At 31.9% G+C, this 20,037-nt stretch overlaps 1 protein-coding gene across 1 annotated transcript; it reads left to right on the top strand.

Annotated features, from left to right (window-relative positions):
- LOC132937204 (EF-hand domain-containing family member C2-like) lies at positions 1–14,762 on the top strand. Its single transcript, XM_061004024.1, has 11 exons — positions 1–60; positions 6,363–6,545; positions 7,956–8,109; positions 8,482–8,711; positions 8,858–9,112; positions 10,110–10,359; positions 11,391–11,657; positions 12,411–12,589; positions 12,642–13,066; positions 14,175–14,277; positions 14,627–14,762. Exons 1-11 carry the CDS (start codon positions 1–3, stop codon positions 14,702–14,704), a joined length of 2,184 nt encoding a protein of 727 aa, XP_060860007.1. The 3' UTR covers positions 14,705–14,762.
- Positions 14,763–20,037: the final 5,275 nt, after the last annotated feature.

Raw genomic sequence — 20,037 nt, forward strand, 5'->3', positions numbered from 1 at the left:
ATGGACCAATGCGGTGGTTCGCTGTTGCCAAAAATACCTGGTATTTACCAGACGTACTTGGTGAGTTCTTATTCATATATTACACATGTTTATATTGTCTTATACGTGGATTTTCTCGGAACGGTGCAGACGTACTTACTTGGCGAATCGCTCACCTCCCCCCATACAAACGCGATATATAATACGATATTAAAAAAATTGTACACCTCACCGCAGATTTCCTCTAGTGTTTTTAGCGGCCCCGTACGCAGCAGTGGATCGCAGAGCCTGTGCCAAGGGTTTCACGGTGTCTATATTCACAGGGACGCCGAGGAACATTATCTGGTCTAAAACAAATATTGGAAAACTAAAAGGCGGCTTCGGCTACCTTATGACTATATAGTCACGCTTTGACTCGTGGGAAAACCTTAGTTCAAATAGGAGGGGGAGTCGGGTGTCTAAAAAGTCTGGGTACCACTGCCGTACAAGGCCGACACCTGTGTCCATAGGTTAGCCCCTATCCGTTAAAAAATAACATCTATAACGCATCGATATAGAGATTTCAAACGCAGATAATTATTGTCTAATGTCGTGTACCTCCTCTATTGTATAGAAAATATAATTACTGATAATTGATGTTTTATTCGGACGACGCCTACACCTCATATGTGGTACCTACACCAAAAGTGTCTCATTATTCCATTGTCGAGTTCGGCGTTTGTGATCATTTATAATATACATACAACCTTCATACAACAAAATATATAACTATAATGTATACAATATATATTATCCCATAGTATAATAATGTCGTGGAGGGTAAAGTAAATATAGAAATATTATATTATTATATATAATATTATATTATTAGTATTGTGACTAAATAAAAGGCGAAATAGGCGTTTGAATAAAAGACCTATTTTAGATTCTGAGCGGAACAATCAATATTTCAATAGTAATTTATTCTTAAAATTACAAACACACATCGTTACGGCAGAATCTAAACTTCCTCATATCTACTGAGATATCGCTTGGATAACGAAAAAAAAAAATCTCTCTGTACCTACCATAAATTATATGCACTATGTACATCAACTGACAGTGCAAAAGGATTTATTTTATTTTTATTTTTTTTTTTTTTTTTGAAGGTCTCCGAAATGTTGTTCAATTCTTAACGGTGTTCAAATGCGATGTATATCTACGCGTTCATTTTTTAAAGAATGTTTGACACTTTTTTTACAATCGAATTATGATTTGACATATTATTATCATTGTGTATCGGCCGTATCATTCAAACCGGGGGAGACGCGTACATATTACCTATAATATATATATATATTACGTTTCCCACGTCGAAAACCGTCCGTCATCCCGTACCGGCATAATTTACGAGTACTTGCAATATAATATATCTCGTCGGTGCGCTTGCAGCACGCGTTTACAAAATAGGTACGTAATATAGTGTACGATTTTTCGTACGATATAGGCGGGTGTATGGGTAGGTGCGCCAGATTAAACATCGAACAAATCAATTTTCCGAACTTGCGTGAAAAAATTGTTTGGAAAAAATTCTAAGGAATAATATTTTTCCTTTCCGACGAGCATAATATAATACGGTACCTGTATATAATATTATATACGTTTGATCCACTCGCTATAGGTACCTACCACGACCGCGGTTCCAACTCGCGTGTGTGTGTATTATATAGACGTACCTGCAGCAGCTGTACATTATATATTATATATATATAAGTCTACCTACAGTAATATATATCGTGTACGCGACGGTACATAACGCAAATTTTCACGGCTCTGTTGTTTGCCATAGTCATTATTTCGGTTCGCCATATAATATTATAATATATCCTACGAAAAACTCTGCGGGTAGTGTAGAGAGTAACGACCGAAGGTCACAGACCATAACAGTGTAATACGCCACGTACACGCATATATATATATATAATAGTATATACTATGTATGTAAGTATATAATATCATATTTATTGCGTTGCAACCAAACGTGAATTTCGTCTGTGCGAAATTAAAAGTCTTTGTCACCGTTTCGGCGGCGTTTCCGCTTCCGGTCCGAAGACAGTAATAATAATAATTATTACAATCAATACGTCATATTATTGTATCGCGGCGCCCCCGCTATAATATAGCGAGTATTGGCCAAAATAAAAAATATCCCTATAATGTATAGGTGGTGTAAAAATAGGTGCTAAATACAATACAATCACGCGATATTATGCATCGCCATAACTGTGTACAACCCGACTTTTTCCGGTAAAAAATGAACGAACATATTATAATAAAAACAATATTATGCCGGCATATCGGTTCACGGGCGAGTCGGCATCGGTTTATGAATTGATTCTACCGAGATGGTACAATATGTTACGCAGACCTGAGCATATTTTTGTTAACGTGGTTCTAACTACTTTCTCAACTTTCTTGATGGGTATCTCTAAGTAGAATCTCTGAAACTTTCGTAAAAAACGGTCTGGTAGTTTTTGATTTTATAAGTTACAAACATGACTGTTGTGTGTTGTACATTTTAATGACAAAATAAATTTAATATTTCATTTTATTTAAAATAAAAATCCTATAGACACGCATGGACGGTTTGGCTAGCATAAAACAATTTTAGATTCTGAGCGGAGCGATGAATGTATTGATTTTACAATAATGTGTGTGTTTTTTTTATTTTTTTGTTTTAATTTTTTTTTTGTCCGTCACCAACGTTTGGGGCTTCGATTTTCTTCAACATTTAATTTGTGGTAATTCAAAATTATTATTATGATGGAGGACTTAAAAATGTTATACAGATACACAATGACATTTTTCAAACATTCATTTAAAGTTATATGTCCTATATACACCACGAACCAGTGACGTATTTATAAATCAACCTACCATAACACTAATAGTAAAATAAGCAACTTTAATAGGACCTTGTATACTTACAAAAAAAAATAAAATTCGTCAAAATCATGAAAATATACAAATTATGTTGTCATTTAAAATAAATAATTTAGTTTAAATAACATTTTTCCCAAACCGACTATCACCATTTGTCAACCTCTGGCGGCCGTGGGATTCTTTCAAGTTACTTTCGGCTCAGCTAGTAGTTTCATACTACGTAATTGGGTGGGCAAACATTTTTCTTGTTCACTTTTTTTTACTTTTTTTTTCATTATTTTAGATTCTGAGAGGAGCGATGAATATATTGATTTTACAATGATGTGTGTTCTTTTTTCTTTTTTTTTTTTGTGCCTGTCATCACGTTTTGTCTGACTGCTTAGGTTTTCTTCAACAGTATCTTGTTCGATAGGAAAGTGAATATGGTTAGTGCATTCGGGAGGTCAAAATTTCAAATTCACAATAAAAAAACAACATAAAAATTAAGGAAAAACGGGAATTTTTACGCAAAATCGGCTTTTAACAAAATAGATTTTGGTTTTTGGTGTAACTCTAAAACAAATGACGTAGATACATTTTTTATGGTTGTTTATATTAGCATTATCTATACACGATAAAATGTTCAAGATTTGATTTGAACTGTTTAAGGACAATTTCAGTTTCAAATTTTTTTGTTGTGTAAAAAATTTTGAAAATATAATACGAGATTCCTCATAATTTTATCTACCTTTATCAAAAAAAAAAAAAATGTCTGCAAGAAAGTCAAATTAATTTTTTATGAGCGTTTGAAGTTCGTATTTTTTTTATGGAATATTCACTCGATTCCTCGTTTAGCGATTTACTTATTTTGTTGTAACTCAAATAATAATAACATACATGAAAATTTCACTGATATTACTTTATATTTTCATTTTCTATACACCATACAATTTTGAAAATATTTTAACTCTTTTGGGCTATTAACGGACAATTTCAAATTTCAATTTTTTTATTTTTTTTTTCTGTAAATATCAATAAATCATTTATTTGTTGGGCCAAAAATAATATAAGGCTCCTGATATATTGTGACAATAGCAGTTCAAAAATATTAAAAATACGTAGGCACAATTTTTATTTTATAAGCATTTAAAGTTCAAATTTGGACAAAATGTATAAAATTTAAAATTTAATAATTATTTTGTAGTTAAAAATGTATCTAAGGATTGAAAATTTAAAACAATGTACCTCGTAAATAGGTTATATATAAATTACTTTATTTACAGTAATAGCATCAAATATACTTAGTAATATCATAGGCTGACCGTCTTCTCTCAGAATCGTTTTTCTTATAATATAATGGTATTATATCATTGAATTCAAATTTAATACAATCCATTACAGTGACCCACTTGTAACCTACTGTACAGCAGAGTGACATTCGCTTGCCCATCTTAGTTTATTTTAGTTTATTGAATTTTTTTCTAATTCTTTTTATTTAGTTTTGAATTATGATATATTTATATTGGTTAGGTTTCGATTTAGTCATGTAGGTACCTACTGATTCAGTGTTTAACAGAGTTGGTTATTCTATTTCAATCAGAGCTATAGAAGTAAGTACACAGTTTAATACAACTCGTAGAAAATAAAAAAGAATCTTTGGACTCAATCGATATATTTTACTTATTTCAAGTGCGAACTTAATTATACTAATTATTAGTATATTACATACCCCATACCGTTTGCCGCGTCCCTGAAAATCGATAACGTTTTCAATATGACATAAATGATAATGTACAGATAATATAATAAACGACTACGTTTCCGTTATTACCTTAATTACAACACCGACCTGCGTCGTTCTTTTAGTCATTTTCTCGCGGACAGATTGCGGATTTGTTCCTGTACACGCATACGTACTATATAGCAGAGAGATAAACGCGCAGTGTATATATTGCAATCGGAGGGAAAATATTGCAGAAGTTTCGTCCATAATACAATTATTATAGATACGTTTTGACGGTAAATACATTCCATTTGCGTTTTTATTTTTTACAGTTGTGCCGATATGTCATTACTATATTATATAGGTAGGTACTTTTTATGCGATTTAGTTATAGTTGTATATATATATATATCAACGGTATTTTGTTAAAAGGGCGTTTACCACACAAAACCGAAAAATACATTTTTGTTATCTACATTTTCAGAAAAATCACGAGCATATTCTGGTAAAATGGCGTATATATCTACTGAAAAAAATAAGACAGCAATACCAAATACAAGATATTATGCAGACGCCCTTTTAAAAATTAAAATAATCTACACAGAACCGTCGAAAGGGCTTATACCACACCGAATGCATGCTAATTGTTTGCAACCTTCACAGTTTATAAGAATAATTATGAAAGTGTTCACTCGATAACAAATTTCTCTCCAATTTCATATTATCAGTTAACACTAAACCGACAAGTTAATAGATAGTATAATGTATATAATATATACAGTATTCGTATATAATTATTATATACAAATACTGTATAAAATTAAAAGGGCGTTTGTAGAAATGAAATTGTTAAAAGGACTTATACCACTATTATTATATGTTTTTAGAAAGAATTTTTTTAAATGAATATCACATTAAACATAAATTTAGTTTAAGCAATTTCATAAGCAATTTTAGTTCCATGGAGTCTCGTGTTTAATAAAATGTATAAATGAATGTTCTATCTTAAAATTAATTGAGTATTTAATCATTTTTATTTGTTTCCTGAAAAAAAGTAAAATTTGGTATACGCCCTTTTAACAAAATACCGTTGATATATAAGTTTAATAATACACGATGGCGTTTCACGGGAATGAGTAAACGTGTCCAACACGCGAATAGAGATTCTATTTTATTTGTTTTTTTTACGTTATGTGGTAAATTGTATTTTAGTGTTTTACATACATATTGATTGTGATTTTTTACAGTTGCAGCTGGTGTAGAGCGTTATGTTATTATAGTTATATGCGCGACATAATTATTGCATGAAAAAGTTCCTCTAGTTCTCACCTTCACCTATACTATTTAGATAGATTATAAATAACGTGTAACATAATATTGTGGTACGTACAAATTTTACGACTTCGTCAAATTGTTCTAGTAGGTACATCTAGAAAATATATTGTTCACAAAATTATTTTAAAATGACATATTATACTTCCAATCAATTGTTGCGTAACTCGTGCACATACCTATACAAACATAAAATTACTGTGGCCTTTTATTATTTAGTATTTCCTATAGTTAAAAAGTTTTTAGGAAAATATGTTAAGCAAACATTCTGGCTAAACACAATAGTAATATATCATGGCGAAAAAGCTCGCCATTTCAAGTGACATTCGTCTCGTAAATACGAGAAAAACGTATCCAATTGATGGTTAGATTATATATATAAAAAAAATGTAATATTCGATGTAACATGGCGTTTAAATTTTTACAGGAAGTCAAAGATAAATATCCGATAAGCAGTGATTTAGAATGCATCGACAATGTGAGGTTCATCAAGTCGATAGAAAAAAAAAATGAGCCGTTGTTCTGTGACCCAGACGTGGCCATGGTGATGTTGGCCAAAGGTCACAACGTTATCAACCAGCGCAATTGGTTAGCGTTTGACGATAAAGAGGTAAACATCATAACTTATATCTATAGACAAACAGGCGGATGTAATAATAAATGATAATAATATATTATTATAGTACACGTCTAACACTTGGCAAGCACGCGCTGTGTGTGTATTGGATAGGTATAATAATATTATATTGATTGGCCAAACAGAGCGCTGAATTCATAAACTGCACACTCTAGATACAGGTCAAAACCACACACTTTTAGTATACCTAGGTTGATACCGCACAATTTTTGAAGGTTTTTCTATTCAAAAAACCGAACATTTTATGGTTTCCCAAAAATGTATGTATTTTTAAACGCAAAATATATTGTTTATTACTTCCCTATATAATATTTATTTAAATAAAAAAGAAATTACCTTCATGTAAGTATGATAAGCAGTAGGCACTCATCACACAATTTACATTATAATTCTATATATTTTTTTTACGTTTTACAATAACAATTTCATATTATTTGCAAAAAAATTAGTAAAACTTAGTAAAAGTATTTTAATATTTTTAATACTTCTGGTCGGTATATTATAAATAGACAATAGTGTGCGGTATTTTGCTGTACAATAACACTAATACGCCGTTAAAGTGTGCGGTTTTTGTCTATCGTTATTTTTGGAGTCGAAATCTTAGGTTATTAGATGCAACCGAAAAGAGCATCATAACGTCACACAATATTGGTACACGTCATCATGGGAAGAAAAAAATTGTAAAAAATACCTAATACACGACATTGGGTACCTGGCAGCCATATACCTATAATGTAATTTAATATTTCGATGGTAGGTACATTATACTATGATGTTGTTTATACATACATATTGCAAAATGATTCCAATCGTGGACAGAAGATTGATGGACTAGATATATCTGTTATAACGTGTGTATACTGTGTATAATAATAAACGTGTATGGAATTATTTCTGCCGTGTGCTCTCCGATTTCGATTATTATCGGCTGCCTCGCAGAAATTTTGGCAGGTATAAACTGTATAAGCAGAAGGTTAGCGAGGGCAGTGCGTGTGCACGAGAAACGTACTCCGATCAATACGGTGTGCAAACGGTTCATTTCATAGTAGTTTTCTTTATTTTTTTTTTTTTCATTTGTTGTACGAAATTCGATTTCATTACAAACAAAGTAAACGTCCGTCGACGTTTCTGTGGGAATTTGGGGTATCGTTTTACTTATTGGTTTCGGTCCGGTTAAACGACACGACTATACGGTTTGTGTACTGAACTAGAATAGCAGGTACATTAATATAATCAATTCTGCACGATACGTAGAGGAAAATAAGTACACATATTTTATAGTTTGGGAATAAACGAAGTAACGAATGATATGGGTCGAATATTATACAGTTACCGTGTATGCTATCATACGATATAATTATATGTCGGTGTTTATATATATAGGTTCTCACTTTTTACGCTTTTTACAAAAAGTCGGGTCGTGGAAGCTCTGCAGGAATAGATTACACGCTAAAACAGCTCAAGATCATTTATTTTTTGGTGGACGAAACGATTCAAGTAAACGAGCCGACGAAACAGAACAGCGGCGGTCCACAAGGTTCTCATACAGTTGTACCTACTTATAGTTATAAATGCATAACGGGTTTAAAATAAAACAATTCTTATTTAAAAAAACACAATTATTAATAACTAGTAAATTTGAAAAAAATAAACTGAAAATAATAATAGTATTATAATAACATTGAGACATTAAAAATATTCTTTTCGGAGTAGCTGGTAATATAGTTGTAGAGCATTTAAATAATTAAATCCGTTGAATAATTATGATACAACCCATAGCGATCGAAGTAAAATGTTGAAGGGTAATAACCTTTCTTATTATAAAACACGTATAACAAGTTTCAAATAAATGTATATTAAATTTGAAAATTATGTTTGTTTTTTATTATATTAATTAAATCGGTCATAGGTTGTTTCATAAAAAAACAAAAAATACCGTTACCTGGCTGTGATCAAGAAACGGGGCCCTATTACAGGCTACCCGATTTAGTTGTCGGCACTACGGTCATCTTTTACGGAAAAGAGTTAAGAATCACAGGTGTCGACGCATATACTAGAGATTTCCTGCACACGATGGGAGTTCCCGCGAATGACAACGAACCGATGCCAGAAGATCCATATTACGAGTACAGGAAAAAAGTGATGTACTGTATTATTTTGCATGCGATCAGTGTATTGTTATTATTATTTGAGTATTCCGAATAACTATGATAATAATAATATAATATTCGTATCGCGACCACATTGCGGGCCAACAGCGTTTAAATGTTGCGTTTTTTTTGCAGACCGCCCTGGATATCACGTTAAAAAATAAAGCTAATACAGCTAGGAACCCACCTCCGAATGGCTACGACAGTCTGATTCTGCGATTTAGGGGCTATTGGGATGACCGTAATCAAATGGAGGGTGAATTGCATTTCTACGAAGTTCTCTATTACCTCGTCGACGACACGATGGAGTTGGTCGAAGAAATTATTGATGACACCAAAGTTAGTGGAATACGTCATAAGATGATCGTGAAAAGACAACGGTTGCCGAAAGTAAGTATTAGAGTATGCTTTATAACTTTATATACATATATACAGGGTATGGTTCACCGAACATACTCACTGTCTTTTTCTTCTCCAATAATGCATTAATTCAAAATCTGGTTTTTGGAATTTTTAAATATATAGACCATTTTTTAAAATTCTTGATGGTTTTTGCATTACTTAAGAGGTGACCTGTGAAATTAAATGAACTTCTGTTTTCTAAATGTCATACCCCCCCCCCCCCCCTCCTTTAATACAGTAAATTATTTAGCAGATAATTTTTCTTGAATATTGACATATCAAAATGAAAATACGAACGAGTAGTATTGAGTTAATTAACTTTTTGTACCTAACGATAATAGGTCCATAATAATGGAGTTGATAGACTGGGAACAATGGTAATTTGATAATTTTAGTAATTTACCTATGTTATTTTTCATTAATAAAAATTTGTCAAAGTATAATAAATACTTATTCCAAAATTACATCAATTTTATATTTATTTTAAATTATTTTTAGGACTTACTATTTTTATTATTTTTTTTTAGTATAAACTTTTAATAACTGAAAAACTACTCTTGTTCAAATTCCTAATTGGGCAAATAAAATGTACATATTATCCACTAAATAATTTACAGTAAAAAGAGGGTTCTTATTTGAAAAAGCAGAGTAAGCTCAAGAATTTTAAAAGATTGTCTTTAAGTACTAAGTAGGTATATTTAAAAATTTTCAAAATCAGTATTAATGGGGGTAAACATGCTTATAGTAAATAACTCTGTATATTATATAAGTAGGTATAAAAGTGATATAAGTTTATTCGATTGGACCTTGAACACCGAACAATAGGACAAAACGGAGAAATATTTTACGATTTTTACTTTTTATTGAATCTTAAAGTTTTAATTATTTTACGACGGTATTACAATGTGTTTCAAAATGCATCGCCATGTGATACATAATAATAGTATTAAATACCATTGTATGAACGTGTTTGTTGCATTTCCAGGAAGGCCCGTGGTGTTTACAACCTGGTTACAATGTCAGACAAGACATACTGAACGTTATGACGACAAACAAAAATTCGTTTTACTATACGATGGATTCTCAGCTTGGGATTGTGCAAAAAGTTCCTTATTATAACTGTACAGATTTGTTCATCGGGCAAGTTTTAAATGTGTATGGTCGTTCTGTCATCCTGGTTTCATGTGACGAATTTACCAAAAGCTTTTATACAAATGTATACCAATTGGGTGAAGGTAATACTAATAACAGATTAAAATTGAATTTAGAAAATAATAATATAATTCTATCAACAGTACATCAGCTGTATCCATTACATTTAATTGATAGAATTATATTAATTTATTTTCACAGTCAGTATCAAATTAAAAACTATATTATTAGATTCTGAGGTTAGCAAAGAATGTATTGATTTCAGAATGCCATGTTTTAATTTTTTGTCGTTTGTGAATGTATACACGATTTGTAATAGAAAAAATGTTTTGTTCATCAATTTCTAATATCATTTCTGGTAGAAAAGTAAATCTAGACCAACTTTTAGAAGGTCAAAATAAATATCTCCAGTACTTTCAAAATAATCGGGATTAACATGATTTTGTACGCAAAAATAGTTTTAAAATAGTTTAAAAATGGTCAGGGGTCTTATTGATAGCAGTTAAAAAATATTAAAAATACAATAGTCTACAAAATTTATCAAATTTAAAATTTAATAATTATTTTGTAGTTAAAAATTTTATATCAAAGGATTTAAAATGTAAAACAATTTATAATATCATTGAATATAAATTTAACACTATCCGTTACAGTGACCCACTTGTAACCTACTGTACAGCAGAGTGACACCAACTTGCCCACCATTTTTTTAAAAAATTACTTACATTATTATAATGATTTTGAAATTGTATATTGACTATACTTGTTAATAGGTATCCCCGTTACTATTGTGCTGTTTCCGTAATATATATTATGTACCTATATTAAACAAAGAGCTGTAAAAAAAGTCTGTTTGACTTCAAAATATTGCATTTTAATAATAATGTAAACGTGTGTAAAAATCTCATTAAAGTTAATATTTAAATTTTAAATTTTTGATAGTACTTTAATGCTATTTTAATAAATATAATATACCTAATGATAAAAGTTAAATACCTATTTCTTATTACGACTTATATCTTATTTGTAAGTAGGTACTTATAGTTGATTTATGTGTTTAGAATTTTCAATTTACATTAACGTTTGTGTCTAACCATTATAAGTTACGTTTTAGAAAACTTGAATCCAATAGAAGCCCCCAAAACAATGAGAGAAATTGAAGAAGAAATGATGCATCAAAAACGAGTAGAAATTATTCTGAAGAACTATGATGAAGTACTGAGGAAACGTTTGATTAAATACGGAGGAACAGGAATAATATTTGGGTTTCTCATTAAAATGATAACCGATGATCCGATTAATCAAGGTAGAAATTTCATGTTGAAGTACTATTTGGATGATACGGAATTCGCTATATATGAATATAGAGAAACAAATTCAGGTATGATTTAGTTCTTTGAAGTACCTATTTTACAAAATTGTATTGATAGTAATTTGATAATCAGGAAAAATAAAACCAATTATTACCTAATCAGTAGAGCTTATCTACGTTTTAGAGATTTTTAAGTTTCTGAGGGGAGCGAAAAATACTACGATCATCAAATCTAAAGGTGGTCCCCGAAAGAAAACACATTTAGTACTTTATAGAGGTCAAAGTTGAAAATTCCCAGTATTTTCTAATATAAACGGGAAAAGTAAAAAACAATTTAAAGAAAAACGGGAATTTTCATGCTAAACCATTTTTTGACAAAATATATTTTCTTATTTATGTCATAATTAAAAAATGTAGTACATTAATAATAGTATAATAAATTACTATAGTAGGAAATATAAATATATAAAATACACTTAGTAATACAGGCTGATAAACCACCTTCACTCAGAATAATTGTTAATTGTTAATTCGTACCTGTGCAATATTAGTCATAAGGTATCATTGAATTCAAATTTAACAATACCTAGGTATAATACGTTATTGTGACTTAACTCTATGATGTGGTACACTCGACGCCTCTTGCAGGTACAGCAGAGCGGTTTCCTACTTTCCTCCTTTTATTATCTTGACTTTTATCTAAAATATTATGTCGTATCTTCGTATTGTTTAAAATAATTATTCATCGCTCATGTATTTTTACAGTAGCACATTGTATGATCGTATTATATTAAACATTAATTTTATTACGATTTTTTCAAGGAATGCGTGGTGGAATGTTTCGTTCAAAGCGTGGGTTTAGTGAGAACCAAGACCAGGCAAATTTATTCATTTTTCATCAATTAGCGGTAGGAGTCAAAATTTGTATAGACGAATTCATGTTTACTATCGTCGATATCGACGATAAGACATTGCAGTTCATGATCGATAATCCAAAAGAGGTGAATATGAAAAAATAGGGCGAGTTTTTAAATAAAAATATAATTCTTTCAGTTCTCACACAGCAATTTGACCACAGTTAGAAGCAAAACGCGTGAAATGATAAACAGTCGGTTCTGCAGTTTAGACAAATTTCGAACGGAATACTTTCAGGATCGAGAATTGGTAGACAGAGATGAATTCAGGAACGTTTTGTCCTTTGGAGGAGAACTGGATCCTCATATTGGAGTAGTACTGTCATTAATGCATAAACGCCCAGATCCATTTGAACCTTTCACGGATAATGTGCTTAGAAGCGTAGTGCAAAGAGAAATGAGAAAAGATTGTTTTATACACTTTGACGGCTTAAAGAATAATTTCAGATCCAGAAAATCGAAATCCGACGAAGTAGGATATATTGTATGCAGTGAAGCAATCAAGGCAATGAAAAGCAATAGAATCTCGCTGAGCGAGGAAATAAGAAGTATTCTCGTTAATAAGTAAGCATTGAAGAATATAATACGCTCTTGAAATGTCTTCTATTTCCATTTGAAAATGAAAATCTATAATCCATATTTTGCCATCCGTCGAAGTATATCACGATAAGGTGATAAGTGATAACACCGACTGGTTGATTTCCTAAAATATTGTTTAATTTTCAATCATTTATTTATTATAAAACTTATCAAATTCAGAATAGTAGATAACACGTTCCATCAAATAGTTTTAAGCACGTTTAAAATATTTCCAAAATACCGGTTTTGATATAGATAATTAAGATATATTTATTGCCAACACATATTATTTTACCAAGTTTAAACCATATATTATTACCTATATTTATTTTGTATAGATTTTATTAAACTTTTTAATAATCATTTATACAGCTTAATTTATCTATGGGCAAGCTTTATTTTTCTTGCACTCTATTACCATAATCTTCATAATTTTTTTCATTCGTTTATTTTTTTTCCAATTAATACTTTCGTAGTATCCACATTGTCACCGAACTTCATGTTTATTTTCGTTTTTAAAAATTAATAATAATTATATGAATAAATTATAGGACGACAGACTGCTGCAATTATCGTGTGTAGGTTACAGTTGATTGCGCTCAATTTTTATTCGGAAAAATAAATCCAATTTTTTCCCCATTATGATGACGTTTATAAATCTGTTTGACGATGCGTATAACACTAAAAGTGTACAAATTAATAAATTGCCATTTCACACTATCTATCGTATTACGTCTATAATATTAAATGTTGTTCTTGTATACTGAAATAGCCAATAATCAACATTTCAAATTCGTTACGTATATTGTATATGTTTCATATTATGTTTGTTACCTAGATATTACTGTTACTACTAATGTAGATCCATATATGGGTCAGATGATAATATTAAATTATTGTAAATTTATTGTAATATAACTTTTTGTTTTCGTCACTCGTAATTGAAATCAAATCCATATAGGTATCTGAGCGTATTATCAGTTTAACAGTAAGTCTACATGCTCACAGAAAAACGATAGTGTTTATTCTCTATAGTGTTCATGGTTAGGTTATATTCGTGTTGATTAACTCTGATGTATATACACTATTACAGATTCACGGACACCAAAAACGGCTGCACCGTAAACTACGAAGAAATGGTGGAATTCATGGATTACATGAAAAATCCGGTGGAACCTCCGTCCAGATTGGCCAGGGTTAGTGCGCGAACGCATATTATGTATTGCAGGTTACCGCGAGGAGGGTTATGATGGTTATGGTAGTGGTATGGGTGGTCAAAGGGGTGAGCTATGGTAGTACAGCGCATTGCGAAGATTTAACAGTTTTACACCCAAGTTACATATTTTAAGCACGTCACATTTTTGCAAGACACTATTGTTTTGGTAGCATATTGACTTCAGTTATTAGTACCCTTTAGAATAACTTCTATCCAAGTAAATAACTTACAGACCCGAACTATTACAATTCAGTGACTAAATTGCCAAGTTACGATACACAAACCGTTTTTCGGTCGTATCTAAGTATATCCGTGATTTTGTGTTACAGGAACTGCTGTTCGTCAAACCCAAAAAGGTTTTAGTCCGAGTGAATGAGTTCATAGATGGCCTGCGGTCGGAGACGTAGTTAATATTACGCATGACGGAAAATTAAATTTCGGTCAAACTATAATGTTTTAAATACACAAGCTTAATTAAAATTAAGTGTTAAAAAAAAATAACCTTATTATATATAACCTTATATTATGCTCGGCGTTATTTTATCACAAGACGAGTTAGCCGCCAGTAACCACCGTCGAATGTAATAATAATAATAATAATAATAATAATAATACCAATATCATCGTGTCTGGCCGGGCACGGCATATTACGATCGAAGAATGCCAATTTGACACACATCACGAAACGACTACTATTCGGAACACGTCGCCGTTGTCGTCAAATATATTAAATATAAATATATATATGAATATTATATTAATATTTATTATTATGGGCTCGCACAGTAGTGGTCAGCGTGGTGCGTGCGTGTGCGCTTCATTAGCCATTCAGGAAGCGATGACCAACATTTTAATTCGACTGACGCTCGTTTTTTAGCGGACAAACGCGTATCGTGTGTTGTTGTTTTTGAATTAATATATATATATTATATTTAATATATTTTTTACGTGTACGGTGTACGCATTTTACCAGTCTGACCGGCCTTGGCGGCGGTCTGCACAGCGAGTGGGTCCTATATATACTATCCGGACGAAGAACGGTGCCGCCGCTGCCACTGCCGTTTCGAGCAAACCGCATTATTTTATAGTTTCCCGACACAGAGGTGCCCGCAAGGTCGTGTCAAACTACCAGACTAGTGTGATAAGTAAAACTGGTTTTGGATTGAAATACACACGTATATAATACAATATACATATATATGTACCAATGCGAGTTTGGAGCTGTTTAGGTATACATATATAATATGAAATGTACATACGATATCCGACTCGGGTATGGGAAAACGGAAGCGAAAGGGAAATCCGGAACTCTGCGTGTAGGTACATCATTGGGGCACAACCAGCACGGTGTAGTATAATATTATTAATACATATCACGAAATAAAATATGCACACACCGTACCCCTCCCCCCCCCCCCAAAAAAACAATCTTTTCGCACGGTTTATCGGCACGCAGTCGCTTCATTTCCCAAGGTGTAGGATGCACTTGCACACCCATTTTTCGTAAAACGCGAGGCCCGAAGGAGAGGGCATTTCCTCATTTTGAAATCATCCCGATGGCGGACGGGTTTGTCAGTCGGATCTTCTTACTGCTGATTATCAGGATTTACTTGACCTCTCCCCTATACTGGCTGATTTGTTTCATTCTTTCGTCGTGTATTTAAATGTTGTATTATTACTATAGTTAATAATACACTACTGTATTATTGTTACTCGTAATTATTATACTATTATGAAAATAGATATAATATTATAGGTACCTATACATTAACTTCATATAAATTGTCCATCGCTATACGCCATGTTTTCCTTTTATACATAGTACCTATGTAATTAGTGTTAAAATAACAAAACCGATTTATCAATAATAACATACCTACGTTTATAAATTATATCCAATATAAGAGCTTAACCCCCCCCCCCCCCGTGGATAAACTTACAAGCATAAGACATACTTAGTACTAGGTAGTCCTAGATAGGTATTTCGATTTTCTTTTAGTGGCCAATAATTTCTTTCCGTTAGAAAAATCTGTCTTAAACGATGTCGCCGTGTGGTGCAAGAGCCGACACGATAATATTGTAATAATATTATAACATTTTGTATACACAATAACACTGAAACACTGACCTCTTCACACACAAACCGTTCCGCACTACCATGAAACGTATCTAAATCGTAATAATAATATTATATATATTATATAGTTGACCGCCATATCGTTAGCCGCCCGAGGAGTGAGAAAACCTTCGTCGCAAATTATCTTTTTGGCATACGGCCAGTGATCGCAAAGCGGTAGTAAGGCGGCGTAAATCTCGAAGGTTTACTCCGCCCGTGAAACGTTTACGAATACGTTTTTTACACGCCATCCGTGTGCCTATACGGTACGTAATATCACTGTCTGTTATAGACTATTTGATTATGCGAACCGTTCGCAATTCAGCGGGTTTCATCTATACGTATACTTAATATTATAAAGAAGAAAGATTTGATTGTTTGTATTGAATATAGGCTCCGAAACTACAGAACCGATTTAAATGAAATTCGGTACATAGATAGTTTAGACACTGAGAAAAAACATAGGCTACTTTTTATTACTAAAAAAGGGCTGTAAGGAGCTGAAATGGGCTTAAAGGGGCTGTAAGGGGCTATACTGGTTCGAATTGAAAAATTATTTTTTTGTTGAATAGTCCATTCGTTGAGGAAGGTCAGGCTATATAACATCACGCTACATTCAATTAATAGAAGTGCTCAAACAGGGATTTTGAGATTTATGATGGAAATATTTGTTTATAAATGATTGCTATTGGTTATTATAGGAGAAATAATTAATAGAAATAGTATTTATTTATTATTGGTTGCTATTGGTTAATCGGGCAGATCAGGTACAAGCATGCATCAAATCGAATTTTCACACATTGCCTAACAGGGTGGCTGAGTTGCACTTACTGCAGTGAGTTACATCAAAAAGGGGTTGAACAATCACAATTTGTTTAAGAGTTGTAATTTTTTACGGGCCACAAAGTGTGCAGGATCAGCTATAGCCTATATTAAAATATATACGTTTGTGTGCAGATCTCTGTGAAGAAGATAGGCTAATTTAAAAAGAGTTAAATTTGGTTTTTATTCGTCGGAATTTAGTACGTTTAGATTAGGTCAGGACTATGCATTAATTGATTACATTAATCCGCCGTATTATATGAAAATAAACTTGGTATAACTTTGATACTTTAGAGTTAAATCATACACTTACGTACAAACCGCACTGGGTCCGCGATCTACCGCAGGTATAGATTGCCTACCTGATAATATACTGCTGCGAATCAGCATTTTTATTCCAGGCATCAGAAAAGTTAAGATAAATTTTGAACACCGTACACCGAATATTAAATAACGAATTGAACAAAGTTTGAGTCATATAGAGTTGGTACATTTAACGGGCAACGAAGTGCACAGGATCAGCTAGTATATAATATAATAATTATACGTAGGCGCTTTGGCGCCGTGTACAGGACTGCCCGGTAACGCGAACTGTTACGTATTATTACCATCGATGATTTGGCGTGTATAGTGTACACGGATACGATGACATTATATTATGGAGCAGACTTTTTTCCGAACCATCTGCCTACCCATTTTCGACCGTTTTTATTTTATTGTGTCGGTGAACATGGCGCAATCGCCCGTACATACTAAATATTCTCGTATGCTCATGATATCAATAAATCTCTAATATACGCGTGTATATGAAATTGGCGGCCAGAATTTTTATTAGGGGGTGGTTTTTCAACACCCAAAACACCCCCTGGCGTGTACGAAGTGACTACTTTGTTTATGGGATTTTTCGTTGACTTTTGCGCGGATTCATTTCGGATGAATGTAAGACGTATGAATATGTAAATATTTTAATCGCATATTTTAGTTACGACGGTGTTTTTTGAAACGTGACTTTGAAAAATGATTACCAGTTACTATACTATAATATACTGTATAATATCGTGTTATTAAATTATTAAGGAACTATAATATTATAATAATTATCACGTAATTTATATTATTTTTGGATATAGCCGCGAATCTATGTAAATATTTTACGCGGACATTACATTAATTTTAATCAAGTATAATAATATTATAATTATAATGTAGGTACCTACCTATATTTCTGTAACCGTCAGAAAGTAATGGATATTATTTTTTCACGATTTGATTTAATATTACAAAAAATTATGCGTTCGTCTTATATTGTTATATTTGTTTTAATCTTCTTCTACAATATTGTTTATAATGACATTAATTACATATATTAGGTATTCATTTTATATACTAAATCAGAATTTTTGATTTATTAGGAGTTTTTTTTATTACGTTGTTTATTTAATATTTTTAGTTATTTATTACGTTGTATATGCCCCTATATGTTATTTAAATTTTATATTGGTGCCTGGTGGAATAGAGACTGGAGAGGCACATGGGTACCCTACAAAATATTGATTTACCACTCCGGCAAATAGAATTTTCAAATATTTTATTTTGTAAAGATTCCAAATCATGTATAAGAAAATGTTATATTTTCATAAACTATCATGTTATATTTGTTTCTAGATAAGGCAAGTGTCAAAAGAATCGTCCTGTATATATAAACTATATGACACCTTGTATACTATTTTCGGTATAGATCTGCAAAGAGTATTTAGGTATATATATCTACATAATTCGTATACCTATATACGTATCGCCATCCGACGTGTTTTTCACACGCATTTACATATATACATATACCATTATTCATACCTTTTATACACCGTGATATTTCTATATGATTCTATAGTTTTGTTGTTTTCATTACTGCAGCCAAGCTATATGATATGTATATTGCACGTTATTCGCACGAGTTTTTTGTTTTGTTTAGGTTTATCATTCCGTTGTTTTTTCGAAACGTTCGCGACACGAGGGGGGAGGCTAGGGGGGCTGCATCCCTGGGCCCCGACATAATTAGGGGAACCCATATTATATTATTATAATACAGTCATATAATATATTGTTTATAGAAACCAACATTAAATAATTACTTATAGACTATTATTGTATAATTTATATTTATAATCTTAAAAAGTATATGTATTGAATATAAAAACACGGTATAGCAAAAAAAAACTGAATTTATAATTTAAGTTCAGGGGCCCACCAAAAAATTATCCTTGTCCCCGAAATTCCTAATTAAGGCTCTGGGAATATTCAATATTATTGTTGATACATGTATACATAGCCCATTACTCAACTATCTATATTAATAAAAGGCAATGTCTGTGTGTCGTGTGTGTGTGTGTGTGTGTGTGTAAGCGATCCTGTAAGCGACCCATCACAGCAAGTCTATCTCATGGTTCTGAAATTCGGTACATAGGTAATCCTATACCTGAGGATGTACACCTCAAAGCCAATTTTTTTCAATTTCGCATTTTAAAGAGGGGTTCGAAAAACAAATATTTTTTTCTTCGTATATGGTTGCCACTATGTGTTATCTGTTAACAATATGTGTAGTTTACGTGGAGTTTTACTACCATTTTTTAATTTGTCACGGGTAACGCCGTGTAGCATAGCTATTATAAGACTGTAATATCGGTGTATGTAAATATAGATATAACAGGTACGATATTATTACGAGGAGGAATCTGTACGACTGTACATCATGATTTTATAATAAATAATAATATGCTAAAATGTGCTCCTCAAAAATAATAT

The sequence above is a fragment of the Metopolophium dirhodum genome, chromosome 1 (assembly GCF_019925205.1).
Source record: "Metopolophium dirhodum isolate CAU chromosome 1, ASM1992520v1, whole genome shotgun sequence".
NCBI lineage: Eukaryota > Metazoa > Arthropoda > Insecta > Hemiptera > Aphididae > Metopolophium > Metopolophium dirhodum.